Genomic DNA, 23550 nt, shown 5'->3' on the forward strand with positions numbered 1-23550 from the left:
TCAGTTGTCTCCTCTGTAAAATGGGGATAAAAATGTGAATCCCACGTGGGACAACCTGATTATCTTGTATCTATCCCAGTGCTTAGAACAGCGCTTGGCACATAGTAAGTGCTTAACAAACATCTTAATTATTATTACTATTAAGATCACACACTAGGTAAGTAGTGGAGCTGGGATTAGAACCCAGGTCTTCTGGCTCCCAGACCCATGCTTTATCAACTAGGCCATGCCGCTTCTCAACTTGAGAAGAGTATATTCCTTGAGAGGAGTGGAGACTGAGCCGAGGTCTAGTTGGGGAGAAGAGTGGATTCGTAGAAGGAAGTGACCTGATTTGCTCATAAACCCAATTATGAGTGGTTTCTTGATGAGCAGGAATGGGCAATCCTTGAAGACTCTTTTGAGCAGTTGGGAGATGGGTGCAGTGCGACATCTAAGAAAATGTTTGAAAAATATTTTCAATAAATATTGTTGCCTTTATGTTACAAACGTTTTTGAAAGCAGTATAACTTGGAGAATTTTGCATTTTCTAAAGAATTATATTATAATTCTGTAGAATTATATATGCATATATATTTTTCTGGTATTTAAGTGCTTACTGTGCACCAGACACTGTATTAAGCACTGAGGTAGATTCAAGCTAATCAGTTTGGACACAGTCCATCTCCCACATGGGGCTCACAGTCTTAATCCCCCTTTTACAGATGTGGTAACTGAGGCACAGAGAAGTGAAGTTACTTGCCCAAGGTCACACAGCGGACAAGTGGCAGAGGCGGGCTTAGAACCCGGGTCCTTCAGACTCCCAGGCACATGCTCTGTGTCTAGGCACTTGGGAATTTAAATTGTCCCTTTAGAAGACAAAGTTTCTACATACGATGAAACTTGATACAAAAATCAGGTCTTACTTTTGTAAGAACTAGCAATTTGTTTCAGAGGTTAATATATTCTGTGGATTAAGTGATTTGATATTTATATTTGGTAATGTATTCTTTTTCTTTTTTTTTTTTTTTTTAAATAAACACCAAAGTCTTGTGCCAAGCCATCTAAAAATTCCACTCCTGTTCCTCCAAAGCAGTCGGCAAGGTGGCAGGTTGCAAGGGAACTCTATCAGACCGAAAGTAATTATGTTGGTATTTTGACCACAATCCTTCAGGTAAGCTTGAATAGGTAGTGATGGGCTCTTCTAATCTGCTCCTGGCCTAATACTTCCATGAATATATAAGCCACAAGCATAGCATCCTGCATCTTTTCAATATAGATGTATCTATTTTTTTAAATCAGCTATCCAAGTCCTTTGATTCCAAACATTTTACTTGTAATTTCATCAGAGACTTGTAGAAAGAGGTGTTAAAAGCAGATCAATCAATGCTTTGTTTTTCTGAGATTTGGTGGGAGAGAAAAGTTGGCGACCAGTTCATTTAGGTATTACCATTATCTGTACAATCCTGCTACCTTTTACCTTGGATGATCAAAGTAGCGGCTTTGTGCCTCTTTTTGAATTATAGTGAAATCTCATTAATTAGGTTTCCCATGACTTCTAGATTAGCAGCAATTTTTCTTTCCTTCCTGTTATATAAAAGCCTACCATTCTGGGCAGCAAAAGAGAGGTTAAGTAGGAGACCTTGGCTCACTTTAACAAAATATCAGTTATTTGGTCGATTAGAGCTCATTTCAACCCAGCTACTCTACGGCCAGGTTTAGTGAAGTCGTTGAAAGAGCCCAGGTGCGTTCTGTTAATTTGAGCATGTGTTTTTATAGTTCAGATTTCACTAATTTAGACCTGGTTCTAGTCAGAATCAATGGAGCACGGGCTTTGGAGTCAGAGGTCATGGGTTCAAACCCCGGCTCTGCCACTTGCCAGCTGTGTGACTTTGGGCAAGTCACTTAACTTCTCGGTGCCTCAGTTCCCTCATCTGTAAAATGGGGATTAAGACTGTGAGCCCCACGTGGGACAACCTGATTCCCCTGTGTCTACCCCAGTGCTTAGAACAGTGCTCGGCACATAGTAAGCGCTTAACAAATACCAACATTATTATTATTATTAACTAAGTGCTTACACTGCATGCAGAGCACTGTACCAGGGTTGGTAAGCATGTTCCCTGCCCACAGGAGATTACACAGTGATGTACCTAGGTTTTTCCCAACAGATGACATATGGACCATTGTGGGATGGCTCAGGAGAGAAAACATTAACCGCTGTGCTGACTTTCATTCATTCAATAGTATTTATTGAGTGCTCTTGGCTGAGTGGAAAGAGCCTGGGCTTGGGAGTCAGAGGTCATGGGTTCGAATTCCAGCTCTGCCAGTTGTCAGCTGTGTGACTGTGGGCAAGTCACTTCACTTCTCGGTGCCTCAGTTACCTCATCTGTAAAATGGGGATGAAGACTGTGAACCCCACGTGGGACAACCTGATGACCCTGTACCTACCCCAACGCTTAGAACAGTGCTCTGCACATAGTAAGCGCTTAACAAATACCAACATTATTAATCGGGGGAGGATCAGGGCTGGGCCATACTAAGTAACAGGACAGGAATGTGTCTACCAACTCTGTTATATTGACTTCTCCCAAGCACACAGTATGTTGAGCGCTCGGTAAAATATTCATTCGGTAGTATTTATTGAGCGCTTACCTTGTGCAGAGCACTGTACTAAGCACTTGGAATGTACAATTCGGCAACAGATAGAGGCAATCCCAGTCGGGCTCACAGTCTAATCGATTGACACCAATTAGATTCTATTTCTCTTGGAATGTTTTAAGCTGTCAGCTCACTGAGATTGAGGAGGATTGTGTTGGTGATGTTGCGTTATCACCAGCCTCCTTGAAGTCGGAGCATATCAATACCGAACCCCATGCACAAGTCACAAAATGATAGGGACCTTGGGCAAGTCACTTCACTTCGCTGGGCCTCAGTTATCTCATCTGTAAAATGGGAATTGAGACTGAGCCCCATGTAGGGCAGGACCTGTGTCCAACCCCATCTGCTTGTGTCTGCCCCGGCGCTTAGCCCAGTGCCTGGCACATAATATTACAAAGTATTACAGCCATCAACATCATGGTGAATTAGTATTTTATGTCGCTGTTCAATTTAAATATTTTAATGGTAATAGTAATAATTGTAGAAGCAGCTTGGCCTAGTGGCCGCCACTTAGCTGTGTGACTTTGGGCAAGTCACTTAACTTCTCTGTGCCTCAGTTACCTCATCTGTAAAATGGAGATTAAGACTGTGAGCCCCACTTGGGACAACCTGATTGCCTTGTATTTACCCCAGCGCTTAGAACAGTGCTCTGCACTTGGTAAGTGCTTAACAAATACCATAATTATTATTATTAATTAGGTCAGACACAGTCCTTCTCCCACAAGGTGCTCACAATCAAAGGAGGAGGGAGAAGAATGACTCATTTAGTAAATAGTGGTAGCATTTAATAATAATAATAATGATAATAATAATTATGGTATTTGTTAAGCACTTATTGGGTGCCCAGCACTGTGCTAAGTGCTGGGGTAGAAACAAACTAATCAGGCTGGGCACAGTCCCTGTTCCTCATGAGGCTCACACTCTTCATCCCCATTTTATAGATGAGGTAACTGTGGCACATAGGAAGTAAGTGACCTGCCCAAGGTCACACAGCAGACAAGTGGCAGAGCCGGAACTAGAACCCACGACCTCTGACTCAAGCCCGTGCTCTTGCCATTAGGCCACGCTGCTTCAATACTGATATAGCCCTGTGTGTTACCCACATTAAACATAATAATGTCAAAAATTCGTTCACATGGCCTAGTGGAAAGAGCAATAAGTGCCCACTGTACCGTGCGCTGCACTAGGTTTTTGGGAAATATAGATTAAACAAAGCGATGCATTCACTGGCCACAAAGATCATGCTGCTCTAATGGGAAAGACAAACGTATAAACATTTATGGCTAAAATTATTTAATTTTTAAACATTCATTCAATAGTATTTATTGAGCGCTTACTCTGTGCAGAGCACTGTACTAAGCACTTGGAATGCACAATTGGGCAACAGATAGAGACAATCCCTGCCCAGTGACGGGCTCACAGTCTAATCGGGGGAGACAGACGGACAAAAACAAGACAACATAATTACGATAAATAGAGTCAAGGGGATGTATACCTCATTAGCAAAATAAATAAGGTAAATAGGGGTATATATAAAAAATATATACAAATGAGCACAGTGCTGAAGGGAAAGAGGGGAGGAGCAGAGAGAAAGGGGGCTTAGCTGAGGGGAGGGGAAGGGGGAGGAGCAGACAGGGAGCAGAGGGAAAAAGGGTAGCTCAGTCTGGGAAGGCCTCTCGGAGGAGGTGAGTGCTCAGTAATCATAATTTATGATCAATTATAGGTAGGAAAGGTAGGAGAGGGAGATCAGAACCCGTTCTGTAGTCACTATAAAGTTGTGTAAGATGTAGTTTAGATTTTATGAGCACTACTGCCTGCAGTCTTTGTTCATCTGTTCTGAATCAGTTTAGCTGTCCCTTTACGGGTATATTCATGGCCTGTTTAGTTTTTATAGTTAGCAAAAAAAGTGATTTGAAAGAGAGACTACCATGAGATTAACTCTTGCATCTTGTTTCAATCTTGCCTGGACATGGAGAAGTTTTTGAAGTAGGTCATCAGAGAGGCAGTTTCAATTCAGATGTCAATTAAAGTCCCAATTAGGCCTTACGATAAAAAAAAAAAATTCCTCCGGGAAGCACTACAAACCTGGCAAAACAATTTTCTCCCCTGTTGAACGCTAACTTCAAAGTCTGTAATGGAAATACTACAATCTTAGTAGTAAGAACATGTCTCCCATGTTCTTCAGGAATCTCTTATGTGTTGGGACAACTAATTTTAACTTCGACCCAAGTTAAAGCACTGATGATATTTAAGCACCTTAGAAACCATATTTTATGAAGTCGGAGTTAATTTTGTAAACAGTGAGTTCCTTTCAGTAGTCAGATTTTAAGCCAATGAATAGGTGTGGAGGAGTAAAGAATAATGAAATATAACTGAGCACTAAATGTTCATAGAAAATTAGATCAATTTAGCTTCTGGAAATAACTTTTTTTATTTCAACTTGGTATTCTTTATCTCCCAGTAGTCACTTAGCACTCGCATTGAATAATAAAGTTGAATAATAAAGTGGAAATTACCTTGCATAATGCTAACCTTTGTAATGATTGATCTATTGAATTGTGATTAATTCTCAATAACACCTGGCACATTACAAGACTTAAAATATATTCTTGACAAGATTGTAGGTGTAATGGAAAATGCCATAAGGTAAAAAGAGAATTTCTTAGAACTAACTTCTAGGGTGCTTTCAGAAGTTTCAATCTCCCACTCAACATTCCACATCCAGTGTCTTAGAATTTAATGGGATTAAGGAGATGGTACCATAAAAGGGTTACTTTATTTTCCTCCTCCAGTTATTTCAAGTTCCCCTGGAAGAGGAAGGACAACGAGGAGGGCCTATCCTTGCTCCCGAAGAGATCAAGACCATTTTTGGCAGCATTCCAGATATATTTGAAGTACACACTAAAATAAAAGTAAGTATCTGTTATTCATCTATGGTTTTCTTAGTTGTTTTCTTAGTTGCCTCTTTAAGTTTGAGTAATGACATGAGCTCCTTAAAATCCCCTCTTTCACTTCTCGATTTTCCATGAGTTCGATATACAGGTCAAATTTTGCCATAGTTCTCAGTCCCTTCTCACCTTGCCTCACTGATCTCCTTCTACCACCCAGCATGCACACTTTGATCCTCTAGTGCCAACCGATTCACTGTACATCACTATTGTCTCTCTTCTAACCCCTTACCCATAACCTCCTTCTGGCTTGGACTCCCACCTCCCTTCATATTCATTCATTCAATAGCATTTACTGAGCGCTTCATATCCAACTGACCTGCACTCCCCACCATCAAAATTGTCCTGAAACCTTCCCCGATTAAATCCTCATTTGCCCTACCAACTGTCATCGTCAATAGTATTTACTGTTTGCCTACTTCGTATAGAGCACTTTACTAAGTGCTTGGGAGAGTACAACAGAGTCATACTGTCCCATGGGCCTGGGAGGTAGGAGGACCCGGGTTCTAATCCTGGCCCTGCCACTTGTCTGCTTTGTGACCTGAGGCAAGTCATTTAACTTTTCGGGTGCCTCAGTTACCTCAGTTATCTGTAAAATGATTAGATCCCAGGTCCTCTAAGACTTCCATGCCCATGCTCTTTCACTAGGCCATTCTGCTTCCCACTTAGTACAATGCTCTGTGCACAGTAAGCACTCAATAAATACCATTGATCAATTGATTTGGAAATTAAATACTTCCTATGTGCCGGGCAATCTACTAAGAACTATCATAGATACAAGATAATGGGGTCGGGCACAGTCCTGAGGAGACAGAGGTGGTATTTAATCCCCCCTTTACCAATGAGGAAACTGACACCCAGAGAAGTTAAAGGATTTGCTCAGAGTCACGGAGCAGTAAGTGGTGGAGCCGAGATTAATGCCCAAGTCCACTGACTTCCAGGCCTGGGTGCTCTTTCCATTAAACCACATTGAACAAAGGCTTGCGAAAACCTCTGTCGTTACTGGCTAGCACATTTTGTCTTTTAAGGACATAAGTTGTTTGATATGGTTCCATTTCAAAAATCTAAATCAGATTTTAGGCTACAGTCCTATGTTATTTTTGAGTTTTGCTTTAGGATTTCAGAAGATGGAAAGCCAGGGCTCTTAAAATACCCAGCTCTCTAGATCTCATAGTGTGCTGTGGTGTGAGGAAAAGATGGTATTGATGCACGTGTGCCATGTTAGACAAGTTAGATATTGCAATGAAAATGTTTCTCAGTGCAAGGTTTTCAAGAATACATCTGCCATAATCTGAGACTTGGGTTTGCAGAAATGTGGACACCAATGGAATGGATGGTGTGATCAAGAAAATGGAAGAATATTGGGGACTTCATATAGGAAGTGGAGGTTTAAATAGAATTTTGAAAAGAAGAAGAAGAAACTTAAGACTCAGAGAAATTATATATTCAGCATCTTAGAGGCGTGAAAGTCATATGAATGATACGAAGAGGAAGTTTGCGGTAGTGGAGAGACCAAGCTAGGGAATGAAATTAAATTATTGAAGTAACCAAGGAGGTAGAATACCTTAAGATTTTGTAGTAGTTTTAATTTGATGCAAATCAATAAGACAGCTATCCGCGGTTTTGAGGAGGAAATGATTCATTCAATAGTATTAATTGAGCGCTTATGTGCAGAGCACTGTACTAAGTTCTTGGAATGTACAAATCGGTAACAGATAGAGACAGTCCCCTTTGACGGGCTTATAGTCTAATTGGGGGAGATGGACAGACAAGAACAGTAGCAATAAATAGAATCAATTGATCCAATTGGGGTAACCTCAGAAGCATCACTGACTAGTGTATTTGGGTAACCAACATTTTTTCATGGCATTTAAGTGCTTATCATGTCTCAAGCACTGTTCTAAACTTTTTGAAAGAGCAGGGAATATGTCTACTTACTGTTGTACTGATAAATACGATTGAATGAACGAATGCAAAGTTATCACAGTGAACACAGTCCCTGTCCCATATGGGGCTCACAGTCTAGGTAGGAGGGAGTGGGATTTAATTTCCATTTTACAGATTGGGAAACTGAGGTGCAAAGGAGTTAAGTGACTTGGTGATGGTCACACAGCAGACAAGTGGCAGAGCCCAGATTAGAAACCGGGTCCTGATGTAGGAAATAGATAAATCACATTCCAACGTAACTTATCTTGATATTGAACTTCTAGCAATCTCTACAAGTCAACAAATGAGTTAAGGATAAATGCTGAAAAATCTGGTCAATGACGTCCATGATCACTGGGAGAGCTCTTAAAATTAAGCATAATTTGTTTAGTGACTTTTATGCACAAGTTTTAATAGCAGTGAAAACTTATTCAGTGCATGAGAACAAGGAAAGGCAGTCTTATATTAATTTGTTATAATTTTATGTTATTTCAGGATGATCTTGAAGACCTCATTATACACTGGGATGAAAGCAAAAGTATCGGTGACATATTTCTTAAATATGTAAGTGCACTTTTTTCCCCTTCAGTCATAAGTTTTTATTTACATTATTGATTGATTTTTGTAACTAGGAGTTTGGATTTCTTCCGTCTGAAAAACAATGTAATTTGAGCATAAATTTAGGTAAATATTTAAATTTTAAGAAAATTCAGGTTTTATTTTCATTTTTGTCTTTAAGTGCGATAAGATTTGTAGGGCAAATGCTTCTTCCCACTATTGTTCTCCACCACACCCTCTAACTATATGAGAATGGTCAATTTTCACAGCTATCTATTAGTACATGTCACGATATGTCTAATTTGCACTTTGGACATCAGTACAGTTCAAAACACCATCATGTCAAATATTGGTTTCTGATTAGTGCTTTATGCTATAGCAAGAGGAAAGCTGAAATTCCCCCAACAGATGAGCAAAAACTGACCACTTGTGCCAGCAACTAAAGGAGCCCTCATAGAGAAGTAAATCTCCACAGAAAAAAAATGATAATTAAAACTGACCAAAATTTTCACTCTCATATCTCAAAATGCCTCAGTGCCATTGAAACAGTGGCTATAGTGAAGATCACCAAATAAATGTGCTATGTGCATTTATCTTTCAAACACTAGAATTTATTGGGCACTTCATCTGTGCAGAACACTCAACTAAGCACTTGGGAAAGCAAAATATGAGTGTTGTTAGACATGTTTTCTGCCCACAAGAAGTTTATAGTCTCCAGCGGGAGGCAGACATTAAATTATCTTGCCTTATGCTGTTGAGTCGTCTCCGACCTGTAGTGATGTCATGGACACATCTCCCAGAGCGCCCCGCCTCCACCTGCAATCGTTCTGGGAATGGATCCATAGAGTTTTCTTGGTCAAAATATGGAAGTGGTTTTCCTCTGCCTCTTTCTGCATAGTAAACTTGAGTCTCCACCCTCGACTTTCTCCCATGCTGTTGCTGCCCATTGTGGGTGAGTTTTGACTTGCAGCAGTTACACCTTCCACTCGCTAGCCACTGGCCAAGCTAGGAATGGAATGGATAGGCCTCTGCTTGACTCTCCCTCCCATAGTTGAGACTGGTAGAGTACTGGAAACTCTATGGGTGTGACCCTGAGAGGGTCATTAAATTATGGATAGGGGAAGTAGAGTATAAGAATATAGGTAAAGAAGTGCTAGAGGGCTGGAGTTTTTAAGTGCTCAAAGGGATACACAGCCAGATGCATAGGTGATGCAGAGTGGGGAGGGGCAGTTAGAAGTAAGAACCTTGTCATGAAAGGATTCTTGGAGATGTGATTTTTTTTTTTAAGAGGGTTTTGGTAGTGGACTGTTGATATGAAGGGGGAAGGAGTTTCAGGCCCGAGGAGGGACAACGAGGGCAAAGAGTCAGTGGTGGGAACGATGAGATTGGGATACTAAGTGTTAGAGTAGCGGAGGTTGGAATAAGAGGAAAGGGCAAATTGTAGTGATGGTTGAATGAAAAAGATGAGTTGAGGCTAATGCTGATGTTACAGGCTTGTGAGACAGGAGGATAGTGGTGGTATCTACATTGATAGGAAAATCGTTGGGAGGACAGGGTTTGGTTGGGAAGATGAGGTGTTTGAAGTGTCCGGACATTCAAGTAGGGATGTCCTGAAGGCAAGAAGAAATGTGAGACTGAAGAGAAGGAGAAAGATCAGGGCTGGAAATGTAGATAGTTGTTGAAGAGGTGGGTAGGTGAATGAGGCCTCTAAGGCAGTGGATGTAGAAGGAAAATAAAAGGGGACCCAGAGTTGAGCATTGAGACACCCCCAGATTTAGAAGATCAGAGGCGGAGCCAGCAAAAGAGACTGAGAATGAACCATCAGAGCGGTAGGAGAGCCAGAAGAGGACAGTGTCGGTGAAACCAAGGTTAGATAATGTTTCCAGGAGAAGGGGTGGTCCAGAAATAATGAGGATTAGGATGGAGTAGACGTCAGATTTGGCAGGAAGGAGGTTATTGGTGATCTTAGAAAAGGCTCTCTGATTTTTTTTTTTTTTCTTTCTTCAGTCAAGGGATTTGGTGAAAACCTATCCTCCTTTTGTAAACTTCTTTGAAATGAGCAAGGAAATGATTATAAAGTGTGAAAAACAGAAACCAAGATTTCACGCTTTCTTAAAGGTAGGTAATGTTGGCTTCTTTTCACTTGCAACTGTGAGTCTAACGCATTCTCAAACGGGAATCTTATTTCAAATTGCCACGAAGAATCTCATACAGCTTTAAACATAGTTGGACTGTATATTTTACTGATATACTGAATGTTGCCCTCCTTTGAACTATTGATACATCCATTGTCATTCATTTATTGAGCACTTATTGTGTGCAGAGCACTGTAGTAAGCCCTTGGGAGAATGCAATATAACAATAAACACACACATTCCCTCCCCACAGTGAGCTTACTTCTAGAGGTTATAACTCCCAGAGCACTTTGAGTTATAGGAACCAGCAAAGAGTACATTTGAAAAATCTGTTTTAAATTTTGAGCTTGAATATAGGGTAGGGTAATGGGTCTTCTCAGGTGCGAGGGAGGAAATTGCTATCTTCTTTCAACCCAAGTTATACTATAGAGAAGTAATTTAATATAATTTGGCTGTCTTAAAGGAAACCCCGCCAAAGGGATGCATGTTATCTCTTTTCTCTTTGATAGAACTAATTGAATAGCATTTGATTGAGAAGCAGCGTGGCTTAATGGAAAGAGCCTGGGCCTGGGAGTCTGAGGTTGTGGGTTCTAACTCTGGCTCTGCTACTTGTCAGCTGTGTGACTTTAGGCAAGTCACATAACTTCTCTATGCCTCAGATACCTTATCTGTAAATGGGGATTAAGACTGTGAGCCCCACCTGGGACAACCTGATAAAGTTGTATCTCCCCCAGTGCTTAGAACAGTGCTAGGCACATACTAAGCACTTAACAAATGCCATTATTATTATTATTGTCAGGAGTTAATTGTGTTCAGGGTATACACTACAATTCTTAATTGCTATTTTTGTGATATAAACAAATGATCTCTTTAGATAAATCAAGCTAAACCAGAGTGTGGACGGCAAAGCCTTGCAGAGCTACTTATTCGACCAGTACAGCGACTACCCAGTGTTGCTCTCCTTCTTAATGGTATGTCCTATGCACAAGTTGTCCTAAACACCAAAAAAAGCAACTAATTTCTGCGTTCTTAAAACATTCAGAGTATGCAAGTTGACGTGGTGACAAGTTCAGTGTGACAGCCTTTGAATCACATATTGTAAGAATGTAGGATTATCTTCAAGTGAAACTTAACACTTAATTTTTTTTCTTCATTGAGCACTTGCACTAAGCACTGGGTTTCTTACGAGATAATCAAACCAGAAATATCTATCCAACATGGGGCGTGCAATCTTCCGAGACGTTACCTCCCCCAGCGGTTGTATCTCCCCCAGCGCTTAGAGCAATGCTTGGCACATAGTAAGCGCTTAACAAATACCAACATTATTATTATGACCATCTCCATCTTGCCGATCAAATAAATTGAGGCCCCGTGAAATTCAGGGCTTAATCCAATTTCCCACAACAGAGGTACTAGAGGTGGGGGTCTCCTAACTCCCAATTCGCTGCTCATTCCACTAGACCCAAGGTCTCTTTGATTTGTGTTAAAAAAAAAAAAAAAAAAAAGGATATTTTTCTATTAGACCAGGATACATGTGTGGCTCAGTGGAAAGAGCCCGGGCTTGGTAGTCAGCGGTCATGGGTTTGAATCCCTGCTCTGCCACTTGTCAGCTGTGTGACTGTGGGCAAGTCGCTTCACTTCTCTGTGCCTCAGTTACCTCATCTGTAAAATGGGGATGAAGACTGTGAGCCTCACATGGGACAACCTGATTACCCGGTATCTACCCCAGTGCTTAGAACAGTGCTTTGCACATAGTAAGCACTTAACAAATACCATAAAGAGACCCTCTGATATTCCTTGAATGATTGGGTCCTTACAGATTGATCACCTCTTTTCCATTATGAAATAATCTTAAATGGTTTTACATAAAAAGCAAAGTTCATTTTTGTTTGGCTTAAAAACAGTTCTTATTCCCATGGCATAGTGGATAAAGCACGGGCCCTGGAGTCAAGAGGTCATGGGTTCTAATACCGGCTCTGCAACTTGTCTGCTGTGTGACCTAGAAGCAGTGTTGCTCAGTGGAAAGAGCCTGGGCTTGGGAGTCAGAGGTCATGGGTTCTAATCCCGGCTCTGCCACTTGTCAGCTGTGTGACTATGGGCAAGTCACTTCACTTCTCTGTGCCTCAGTGACCTCATCTGTAAATTGGGGATTAAGACTGTAAGACTCACTTGGGACAACCCTAGTATCTCCCCCAGCGCTTAGAGTGCTCTGCACATATTCATTCATTCATTCATTCGATAGTATTTATTGAGCGCTTACTATGTGCAGAGCACTGTACTAAGCGCTTGGGATGAACAAGTCGGCAACAGATAGAGACAGTCCCTGCCGTTTGACGGGCTTACAGTCTAATCGGGAGAGATGGACAGAGGAGAACAATGGCAATAAATAGAGTCAAGGGGAAGAACATCTCGTAACGTAGTAAGTGCTTAACAAATACCAACATTATTATTATTATTATTACGACTGTCTACAATCCTATTTACTCGTATCCACCCCAGCACTTAGTACAGTGCCTGGTGCGTAGTAAGCACTTAACAAATACCAGAATTATTATTATTATTCCAGATCTTAAGAAGCATACAGCAGATGAAAACCCTGACAAAATCACTCTAGAGAAAGCCATTGGATCTTTAAAGGAAGTAATGACGTAAGTGCAACATTCACAGGGTCTTTGTCCATTGAGATTTAGAATAGTAGAAAAATAAAAAGTGAATATAGGGGGTGTATTGTACCGTAACACATTTTTGGAGCACAAAGAAATCTTAACTTATGTAATAAGGCACATTTCTGTTGTTGATAAAGGCTTCCAGTAACACTGACTAGCTCATCAGACTGTCAGTCCTGAAGGCCCTTAGTCTTTGGAAGGTTACAAATATTTTCCCTGAAATTCTCTCTTTTGTTTATAGTGCTTTCCATATGTAAAGTTATATAGCTGGCTACTAGAAAGAAGTGCCACTTAAAGTAATGTGCTATAGAGGGTACCATCAACACCAAGATTGTGAAGCCATTGCTAGCTTGCTTTCTCTATGTTCTACCTAATTTTTTTTTTTGTCATCCATAATTGCTGCACACCAAATTTCAGTGTCCATTTTTACCTTGACGATTCTGCCATACTCTCTCTTTTTCCCGATTTGTCTATTGCTGGCTGCGATTGACTTCCACCAGAAGCAGCGTGGCTCAGTGGAAAGAGCCCGGGCTTGGGAGTCAGAGGTCATGGGTTCAAATCCCGGCTCTGCTGCTTGTCAGTTGTGTGACTTTGGGCAAGTCACTTAACTGCTCTGTGCCTCAGTTACCTCATCTGTAAAATAGGGATTGAGACTGTGAGCCCCACTTGGGACAACCTGATCACCTTGTATCCTTCCCAGCACTTGGAACAGTGATTTGCACACAGTAAGGGCTTAACAAATGCCATCATTATTATTATTATCCATTTGAGGATTCTGTCACTGCTCCTACACAGTTTTCAATTTCTCACAGTTTCATGCTTCCCCCTTCAAGTGTTTCTACCCAAACAATGACTTGAGGGAATGGCCCATTTGGCTATGGCATTGATTATGGGAGGAATAGTTGATTAATGGCTGTCATGATGAACTTAGCGTACATTCATTCAATAGTATTTATTGAGTGCTTACTATGTGCAGAGCACTGTACTAAGCGCTTGGAATGTACAATTTGGCAACAGATAGAGATAATCCCTGCCCAATAACGGGCTCACATGATTCTCCCACTGTCTTTTCTGGGCACTGCTAGAACCTTAAATTCTTTGTGCATGTAATTTAGATTTACATACTTGTGGACCTTGTTCTTCTAACTTCCATTCTTACAGAAACCTGCATTAGGGAAAATTTCTGTCATAGTAGTCACTCCATTTCCAACAGGATGGGTGGTTGGGTCCAGACAGAAGTCATTATTTTGCTATCTGATTTTTTCCAAAAATGTGTTTCAGCAGTACATTAAATGCACACAATTAAACCTTTACCTTTAGTTGAATGTTTATGTAGGACTCTGTGACTTTTGCAGACATATTAATGAAGACAAGAGAAAAACAGAAGCACAAAAACAAATATTTGATGTTGTTTATGAGGTGGATGGATGCCCGGTAAGTATTCTCTATTTAAGAGGTTTAAAGCAATTAAATGAATTCACTCCTTCCAGCCATCAGTGTTACAGTTCACTGAAAGCTCTACCATTTTAGTGTGAACTGGATTAGAAAAAGAGTTTATTTTTAGCATTTAATGTGATCTGGATAACTTTTAAGCAGTATACTCTCTTGTTTTGATCTTGAATTCTTACAGGCTAATCTTTTGTCCTCACATCGAAGCTTAATACAGAGAGTTGAAACAATTTCTCTAGGCGAACACCCCTGTGATAGAGGAGAACAAGTAACCCTCTTTCTATTCAATGACTGCCTGGAGGTAAGGGTACTGCAACTTCATTTTTATCTGTTTAACTGTCAGCACCTATTGAATGTAGATCATCTCAAATTAGATGTGGATCTTTTAAAAAAAAATCTTAAAGTGTTGGCTCTGATAATTAATAGTGAACTATTGATTTGATAGACATGACAATACCTTTATTTGGAGGAGATACTTTGCTTTAAGGGTAACCAACATTTTGAAAGGCTTGGAAATTTTATGGTATCTTACCAGAAACAAATTCACTGGGTGAAATATTTATTCTGGATCAAAATCTACAAACTAGGATTTGAGGACTGATTCCAAGAACTGTTATAAAACAAAAAACCTGGAGTCGTCAGATTTTTATTTTTTTTTGTTAACCTCTGGAACAGGACTCTGTGTTCTGGGAGAAGTAACAGTAGCTGACCCTGGAATTATTTGCATTTGGGGTAAAAGGTGATGAGGTGTAGCATGGAGGGAGAAAGACAATGGTAAACAGCCTTGCATAAACTTTATAATCCTACTTTCCCACTGCAGAAAATGTTAGAGTGCAGAAAGAATCCTGAGCTGAAGTGCTATGATTTTTGTCCTGATTAAGAATGGAAATGCGGAATTCTCTGAGGAAGTTTTAGATATCATTCTCCACAAATATGCTAACTTTATTGCCATGTCAGCTTTGTGCCTCAGGCTTGGGAGCCAGAGGTCATGGGTTCGAAGCCCGGCTCTGCCACTTGTCAGCTGTGTGACTGTGGGCAAGTCACTTAACTTCTCTGTGCCTCAGTTACCTCATCTGGAAAATGGGGATTAACTGTGAGCCTCACGTGGTACAACCTGATTACCCTATATCTACCCAGTGCTTAGAACAGTGCTCTGCACGTAGTAAGCGCTTAACAAATACCAACATTATTATTATTATTATATTGGAAGCGTAGTTTTTAACCTCAGTCTTCCCCAACCTCCCCCTTCCACTCACATGATCCCTCATTGCTCCAGATATTGTATACCTGTAGGTGTCTTTCCTCCCTTCTGTGGAAAACAAAATAATCAGTCCAGGGTCCTCACACCTCAACCAGAATGAACCAACTCTGCAGGTGGCCTATACGCAAGCTGTAGAAAACAGTAATAGGAAGCCCTGAGAGTAAGCAACTGACTTGTTGGGCTTCCAATGTCATTTATAATAATAATGATAACGTTGGTATTTGTTAAGCGCTTACTATGTGCCAAGCACTGTTCTAAGCGCTGGGGGTGATCAGGTTGTCCCACGTGGGGCTCACAGTTTTAATCCCCATTTTACAGATGAGTTAACTGAGGTACAGAGAAGTTAAGTGACTTGCCCAAAGTGACACAGCTGGCAAGTGGCAGAGCTGGAATTAGAACCCATGACCGCTGACTCCTAAGCCCAGGCTCTTTCCACTGAGCCACGCTGCTTCTCTATAATATATATTTATATTATAAAGGTATAATATAGAGATATGTAATGTAATATATTTATATTCCTTCATTGGTACTTGAGCACTTGATGGATGCAGGGCACTGTACTAGACCATCCTTCCCGTCCCTCAGGCCCGCAATCTTGGTGTCATCCTTGACTCGTCCCTCTCGTTCACCCCACACATCCTATCCGTTACCGAGACCTGCCGGTTTCACCTCTACAATATCGCCAAGATCCGCCCTTTCCTCTCCACCCAAACGGCTACCTTACTATTACGGGCTCTCGTTATATCCCGGCTAGACTACTGTGTCGGCCTTCTCTCTGACCTCCCTTCCTCCTCTCTCGCCCCGCTCCGGTCTATTCTTCACTCCGCTGCCCGGCTCATCTTCCTGCAGAAACGATCTGGGCCTGTCACTCCCCTTCTTAAACAACTCCAGTGGTTGCCTATCGACCTCCGCTCCAAACAAAAACTCCTCACTCTAGGCTTCAAGGCTCTCCATCACCTTGCCCCTTCCTACCTCTCCTCCCTTCTCTCTTTCTACCGCCCACCCTGCACGCTCCGCTCCTCTGCCGCCCACCTCCTCACCGTCCCTCGGTCTTGCCTATCCCGCCGTCGACCCCTGGGTCACGTCCTCCCGCGGTCCCGGAACGCCCTCCCTCCTCACCTCCGCCAAACTGATTCTCTTTCCCTCTTCAAAACCCTACTTAAAAATCACCTCCTCCAAGAGGCGTTCCCAGACTGAGCTCCTCTTCCCCCTCTACTCCCTCTGCCATCCCCCTTTTACCTCTCCGCAGCTAAAGCCTCATTTTCCCCTTTTCCCTCTGCTCCTCCACCTCTCCCTTCCCATCCCCACAGCACTGTACTCGTCCTCTCAACTGTATATATTTTCGTTACCCTATTTATTTTGTTAATGAATTGTACATCGCCTTGATTCTATTTAGTTGCCATTGTTTTTACAGAAGAGATGTTCTTCCCCTTGACTCTGTTTATTGCCATTGTTCTTGTCTGTCCGTCTCCCCCGATTAGACTGTAAGCCCGTCAAACGGCAGGGACTGTCTCTCTCTGTTGCCGACTTGTTCATCCCAAGCGCTTAGTACAGTGCTCTGCACATAGTAAGCGCTCAATAAATACTATTGAATGAATGAATGAATACTAGACATTTGAGAGTGTATAGTACAGCAGAGATGGTAGATAGGTTCCCTGCCCACATTGAGCAGGAGGAGTAGAATATAGTCTGGTTACAGCTAGAATGTGAGCTATCTTGTCCAGTGCTCTCTCTCATCTCAAGTGTTCTTGTTGCTCATTAAACCCAAGGGTTAGGCCATACTTCCTGGAAAGTCTCTCTCCTTGCAGCCCCATTCTCTAAGTTAACTATGTTGGGAAATTTCAACAATTTAGAAAATTTTCTTCTGGCCCTATAAATCCACTGTAGTAAATTCTACCAGAATGTGTATCCTCATTACGTATTATGGCCGGAACTTGAAGGTCGAATTAGGGTGTGTTCTTTTGACGGCGTTAATCTGTCAAGATAGAATGCTATAAAAATAACGGATGGAAGATTGGACATGGGATGAGTATTCAGACAAGGTTTCCTTTAGCAAGGGTTCTTCAGGCACTCGCCCCCTTAATTCTAAGAGAACTGACTGTACATGAAGTATTGTGACAACTGGATAGTTCTTACTTAGTAATCAGAATAGAATAACAGCATTTGATAAGTAGGGCTTGCTCCTGGTCTAGTTTTGTTAATGAACAATAAATTTCAGATTTATTTTTCATTAGGAGTTTGGCAGTAACTCTTGTTTTTTGTTTGTTTTGGAACACAGATAGCTAGAAAACGGCACAAAGTTATCGGTGCTTTCAAGAGCCCTCACGGCCAAACACGACCCCCAGCATCTCTGAAGCACATTCATCTAATGCCTCTTTCTCAAATCAAAAAGGTGCTGGACATCAGAGAGACAGAAGGTCAGTGCATTTGAAAAACTGTAATTTTTCATGTGGTGTTATCTCCTGTATGTCGGAATTACTCGCTTCTTCCATGAGACCCTTAGGAGCAAAGCGTTTTCTTTTCTTTCTTGAAATTAATCTTGAAATATTTTTCCCCTCTGTCTTTACCGCCCGGCTGGCAGGTTAGCTGGGGTGACTGTTTACTTAATAACTGTGGCTTTTGGTGATTTTAGTTAAAGCCAAAAGAAAAGTTTCGGAACCCCTTTGAAGTCTTCAATGAAATACCCCTTCCCAGTCCTCTCTGAGCCTCATCACGTCAGACAAAGACTAGAATGAGCCTAGGGATTTATTTTGGTCCCACGCCAGCCCTGCTAATTTATTCCAGTCCTCAATAGCCCCAGTTCCAAGTGCCCTTGAAAGGGCAGATTAACTCTACGATTTGGACTGGTAGGGCCTTAGGCCTAATGACACTAGAGAGAATGCAAAACAAAGATTTTGCTGCACTTCCACCGCCTCTTAGTTTCCTAGGAAACCGCAAGTCCTCTGTTCACTTGTCACACTTGGAACCCACTGAAGGCTGCCAGGATATACCGGACCTTTTAAAGTGCCTGTGTGCCGAAACAGACACTTTTTCTCAATTTTCCTTTAAATGGTATTGCTAAATGCTTACTATGTGCCTGGCACTGTACTAAGCACTAGGGGACAAAATAATCAGGTCTATGTCTCACGGGGGCTGACGGTCTTAATCCCTACTTTACAGATGAGATAATTTAGGCCCAGAGAAGTGAAGTGACTTGCCCAGGGTCACACAGCAGACAAGGGACAGACGAGGATTAGAACACAGGTCTTTCTGATTCCCAAGCACTGTACTCTATGCATTAGGCCACCTGGCTTCTTAAGTAATGGAGTGTGTAAGAGTTGTACGTAAGTGTTTAAGGAGATTGTGTGTTCACATTTGCTAAAGGAAGTGCATAATTGCTGGACTGAGAGGATTGGTGGGTTTTATGTTGTGTGGCTGATTTAATAGTAGGTGGGACGGTCTGAAAAGAACCGAATTAAATTTATTCCTTGTTGGTTTTGAACTTCAGATTGCCATAATGCTTTTGGCTTGCTCGTGCGGCCACCGACAGAGCAGACAAATATACTCCTCAGTTTCCAGATGACGTCTGAAGAACCTCCCAAGGAGAACTGGCTGAAAATGCTGTGTCGGCATGTAGCGAACACCATTTGCAAGGCAGATGCGGTAAGTTACAATATTTGCATTTTAAATAAAGGTGACCACTTATTTTGTCCCAGCTGTATGGAAACCTAGCTACTTGACCATTTTATCTTCTGTCCAGTAGCAATATGGTGAGTGCATCTTTCAAATAGGAACTAGAAATAGGCTTCCTCCCTCCTTTAGTAGTAATACGTCTATTGAGCGCGAACAGTACGGAGAACTTGGGAAGTGAAAAACAAGCAAGTGACACATTCCTTCCGCATAGGACCTTAAACTCCAATGGAGGAAACAGGAAAAAAAGAGCATTTACAAGCAGAGTAATCAAAATAATCAAAATGTCACCTGCTTCACCATCATAACAAGATTCCAGTTGGATTCTCACTCCTCCAAATGCATGTTGGTGGATGGTCTCACCTTTGACATCCTGCTGGGGTTTGGAGAAAGTCTTTCTGTGTCTGGAAAGAACCGTCCTCCTCAGACCCACTCCTGCAGGGATAGTGACTAACTGGCCTGAGTCCTCTCAGTTGCCTTCTGCTTAGACTGTGAGCTCCATGCGGGACAGGGATGTGTCCAACCTAATTAACTTGTATCTACCCCGGTGCATAGAACAGTGTTTGACATGTAGTGAGCACTTAATAAACACCATAAAAAATAAATAAATCTACAATTAAAGCCAGACATCAGAGCTGAGGATGGCAGTCAGTCAAACTCTGGGAAACAGGACATACACTCTGAACTCATTTCTCCCACTTGCCCGTTTCCAGGCAACTTTCAAAGTAACTGTAATCTCACCAAATGTGTGATGGCCAGCTCTGCATACTCAACACTGGGTGGTGGCTTTCCACTGAGCTAGCTGATCTTGCAGCCTTAATTCTCTTACCAACTGAGAGTATTTGGGATAACTGTGCAGTTGCTCTGTGCAGTTCTTCGACGCTCCCACGCACATACTCAGAGATCAAATGATTCACTGATCCTCAGATCTGTGGCTTATGGAGGGTTAGGCTGTGATAGAAACTGAAGCTCGAGAGGTTCAATGGCTTCTCAGATAGTCCATTTCCATATTCAAAGAAGGCAGCCAGATGGTGACATTCCCATCTGTGTTTGTGAGAGGGAGAGAGAGAGAGAAAAGGACAAGGTGGGACCCTCATCCCAGCTACATCTGGTGCACAAAAAGGCTGCCCCTTCTGTTTATCATACTTATTCTCTCAGCACCTGGTGCTGTTTTCTCTCTTGCCCCCTTGTCTTTCATGCCTTAGGAAGCTTTTGCTCAAAGGGAGGACACTTCCTTTTTGGCAGCAGTGCGCCTTGGTGATCTCCCAGCAACTGCCTCCCAGTTTTTCTCTGAGATGCGGCATTGTCTGAGGCCCTGTTTTACCATGTTCTTAAAAGACTTCTTCCACCTTCCTTGCTTTTTGTTTCTCAGTTTCTGGGAAGTAGCGTGGCCTAGTGGAAAAAGCACAGGCCTGAGAGTCAGAGGACCTGGGTGTGGCTTTGCCACTTGCTGGCTGTGTGGCCTTGGGCAAATCAGTTAATTTCTCTGTCCATCGATTTCCTCAACTAAAATGGGGATTCTATAACCTTTCTCATTGTGGGTAGGAAATGTCTGCTCATTCTGTTGTATTGTGCTCTCCCCAGTGCTTAGTACAGTGCTCTGCACATGGTAAGTGCTCAATAAATAAGATTGATATTGTAATTGTGAGTACCACTGTAGACTGGGAGAGGCCCCATGTGGAACAGGGACTGTATCCAACCTGATGAACTTGTATCTACTCCAAAATTTAGAACAGTGCTCTACATTTAATAAGTACATAACAAATTCCATAATAATAGTAATAATGGTAATGAGGGACAGGGACTGTGTCCAACCTAACTTGTAATAATAATAATAATAATGTTGGTATTTGTTAAGCGCTTACTATGTGCCGAGCACTGTTCTAAGCGCTGGGGAAGATACAGGGTAATCAGGTTGTCCCACATGAGGCTCACAGTCGTAATCCCCATTTTACAGATGAGGGAACTGAGGCCCAGGGAAGTGAAGTGACTTGCCCACAGTCACACAGCTGACAAGTGGCAGAGCTGGGATTCGAACCCATGACCTCTGAGTCCCAAGCCCGGGCTCTTTCCACTGAACCAAACTTGTACCTACCTCACTACACAGAATGGTGCTTGACACATAGTAAGTGCTTAACAAATATCTTAAAGTAGCTGTGTTGAGGTGATCATTGATTCGATCCTTGTCTTATGCTGTTGAGTCATCTCCGACCCATAGTGACACCACGGACACATCTCTCCCAGAACGCCCCATCTCCATCGGCAATCATTCTGGTAGTGGATCCATAGAGAATACACGTGTTTTACCATTGCTTCTGCTCAGTCAACTCAGGACTCCACCCTCGACTCTCTCCCATGCCGCTGCTTCCCAGCATGAGTGAGTTTTGACTTGTGGCAGATTGCCTTCCACTGGCTAGCTACTGGCCAAGCTAAGAATGGAATAGACAGGTCTCTGCTTGACTCTCCCTCCCATAGTTGAGAGTGGTAGAGTTTTGGAAACTCTTCAGGTGTGGCTCTGAGAAGGGGGATTCAATCTTACTATTCCAGAATTGGTCTGTTCATGATTTTGTCTTGCCATTTGATATTGAGTGTGTCAATCAATCAGCAGTATTTATTGCATGCTTACTGTGTGTGGAGAAGTGTACTAAGCACTTGGGAAAGTAATAGCAATGATATTAACTGGTAATTTGCTAGACGCTTGCTGTGTGCCAGGCAGTGTACTAAATGCTGGGGTGAGTATAAGCAAATCATGTTGACACAATCCCTCGCCCACGTGGGGCTCTCAGTCTCAATTCCCAATATTCAGATGAAGTAATTTAGGCACAGAGAGGTGAAGTGACTTGCCCAAGGTCACCTAGCAGACAAGTGGGGGGCTGGGATTAGAACACATGACTTTCTGACTCTCAGGCCCGTGCTCTAAACAATACAGCAGAATTGGTAGACACAATCCCTTCTCACAAAGAGCTCACAATCTGCAGGGGGAGACAACGGTGAATGATGCTATTTTCAAGTCCAGAGCAGAAATGTCTGCTCCCCCCAGTGCTTAGTACAGTGTGCTGCACATGGTAAGTGCTCAATAAATAAGATCTGTTTCGAAGAACAGATTTCACAGCCATGGAGAGGATCGTAGGACACTTTGGCTCTGCATGCTATTAGTTGATCTGGTACCTGATACCATGCTGCTCCCAAAAGATGTGCTGACCCTCTTGATTCAGTTTTCTACGGCTGTGTCTGGACTTGCATTGTCGGTCATTATGCTGTCTAGATAGAATTCTTTCGTAGCTTTTAGGTTTGTGTTGAATTGTCAATATGGCTTCTCACCTAATAGCAGAAAATTGAGATTTAGGCTGAGGTCTCTTGACCGCCAGACTAGCGATTTGTCCCCTTTTTCACAATTAATTTCCAGAAGAGTTCCATATGGGCAGCTGCCGAGAGAGGTTTTCATCACCCTTTCAATCTTTAGCTAGACATGTCAACTGACAGAGCTTAGAGCACAAAGTAAAGCAGTCAGTTACCAAGGAGGAATACCAAGATACGAGATAACTATCTGCCAGATTTTAAGGGGAATCTTTGGGAACTGGTCTGTGTTTTGTTTGCAGCCATAACCTGTGACTAACCATCTCAACAACATTCCTGACTTTGACATTTTTAAAGCCTTAGCCAGTGGCTGTCTGAACTCTGACTATATCTTGCAGCTTTGTTCCAGTCGAAAGGTCTTTTCAGCAGGAAGAAATGTAAATTCAGTTTTTCTGTTTATGAAACTTGCTTTAGCAGTCAAGACTTGGTGATCTTCCTTAAAAATCTGTGGCCAAAAAGAAGGGAATATTAAAATTTTATTCTTTGCTGGAATATTGTTGTCAATTGGTCAACCACATGGTGGCACCAAAACCCTTAACTATGAGGCCTGATTTTATCCTGTTATAAATAGCTAGCCTCTTTCATCCAAGCTGTTGCAAATTTTGATTCCAGATGAATTTTATATTTGAATTCAGACTCTTCAGCGCCCACACTCCTGCCTCCAATAAACAGAGAAGCACCTTCACGTAGGACCAGGGCCGACGGACAAGCCGTTTCACCCGTGATTACAGTCCGTTTGTGTAGCTGTGATCATTTATTCGTTTTTGCTTAGGGAGAAGAAACAATCCATCAAAAATTAAAAGTTTAAAGATCATAAGGACCCCCCCCCTCCCCCCACAGTATGAAGACTTTGAAGCCTAAATAACGTTGTTCTTGATTGAGTTTCTTTATTTGTTTCCTTCTTTGTTTATACTGTGCCACCGGATTATTCCACCTCTACACTACAC

General features: G+C 42.0%; 1 protein-coding gene across 2 annotated transcripts in view; it reads left to right on the forward strand.

The window, feature by feature from the left end:
- ECT2 (epithelial cell transforming 2) overlaps positions 1 to 23550 on the forward strand; it is a 67475-nt gene that overhangs the window by 32611 nt on the left and 11314 nt on the right. For both annotated transcript variants that reach the window (XM_029073892.1, XM_039913108.1), the window contains 10 exons: positions 1014 to 1150; positions 5427 to 5546; positions 8004 to 8072; positions 10074 to 10184; positions 11076 to 11172; positions 12768 to 12849; positions 14223 to 14301; positions 14498 to 14617; positions 17856 to 17994; positions 19065 to 19219. In XM_029073892.1, the coding sequence (XP_028929725.1) occupies positions 1014 to 1150; positions 5427 to 5546; positions 8004 to 8072; positions 10074 to 10184; positions 11076 to 11172; positions 12768 to 12849; positions 14223 to 14301; positions 14498 to 14617; positions 17856 to 17994; positions 19065 to 19219 (1109 nt within the window). The remainder of the gene's footprint in view (positions 1 to 1013; positions 1151 to 5426; positions 5547 to 8003; positions 8073 to 10073; positions 10185 to 11075; positions 11173 to 12767; positions 12850 to 14222; positions 14302 to 14497; positions 14618 to 17855; positions 17995 to 19064; positions 19220 to 23550) is intronic.

This window comes from Ornithorhynchus anatinus, chromosome 1 (assembly GCF_004115215.2).
Source record: "Ornithorhynchus anatinus isolate Pmale09 chromosome 1, mOrnAna1.pri.v4, whole genome shotgun sequence".
Classification (NCBI taxonomy): domain Eukaryota; kingdom Metazoa; phylum Chordata; class Mammalia; order Monotremata; family Ornithorhynchidae; genus Ornithorhynchus; species Ornithorhynchus anatinus.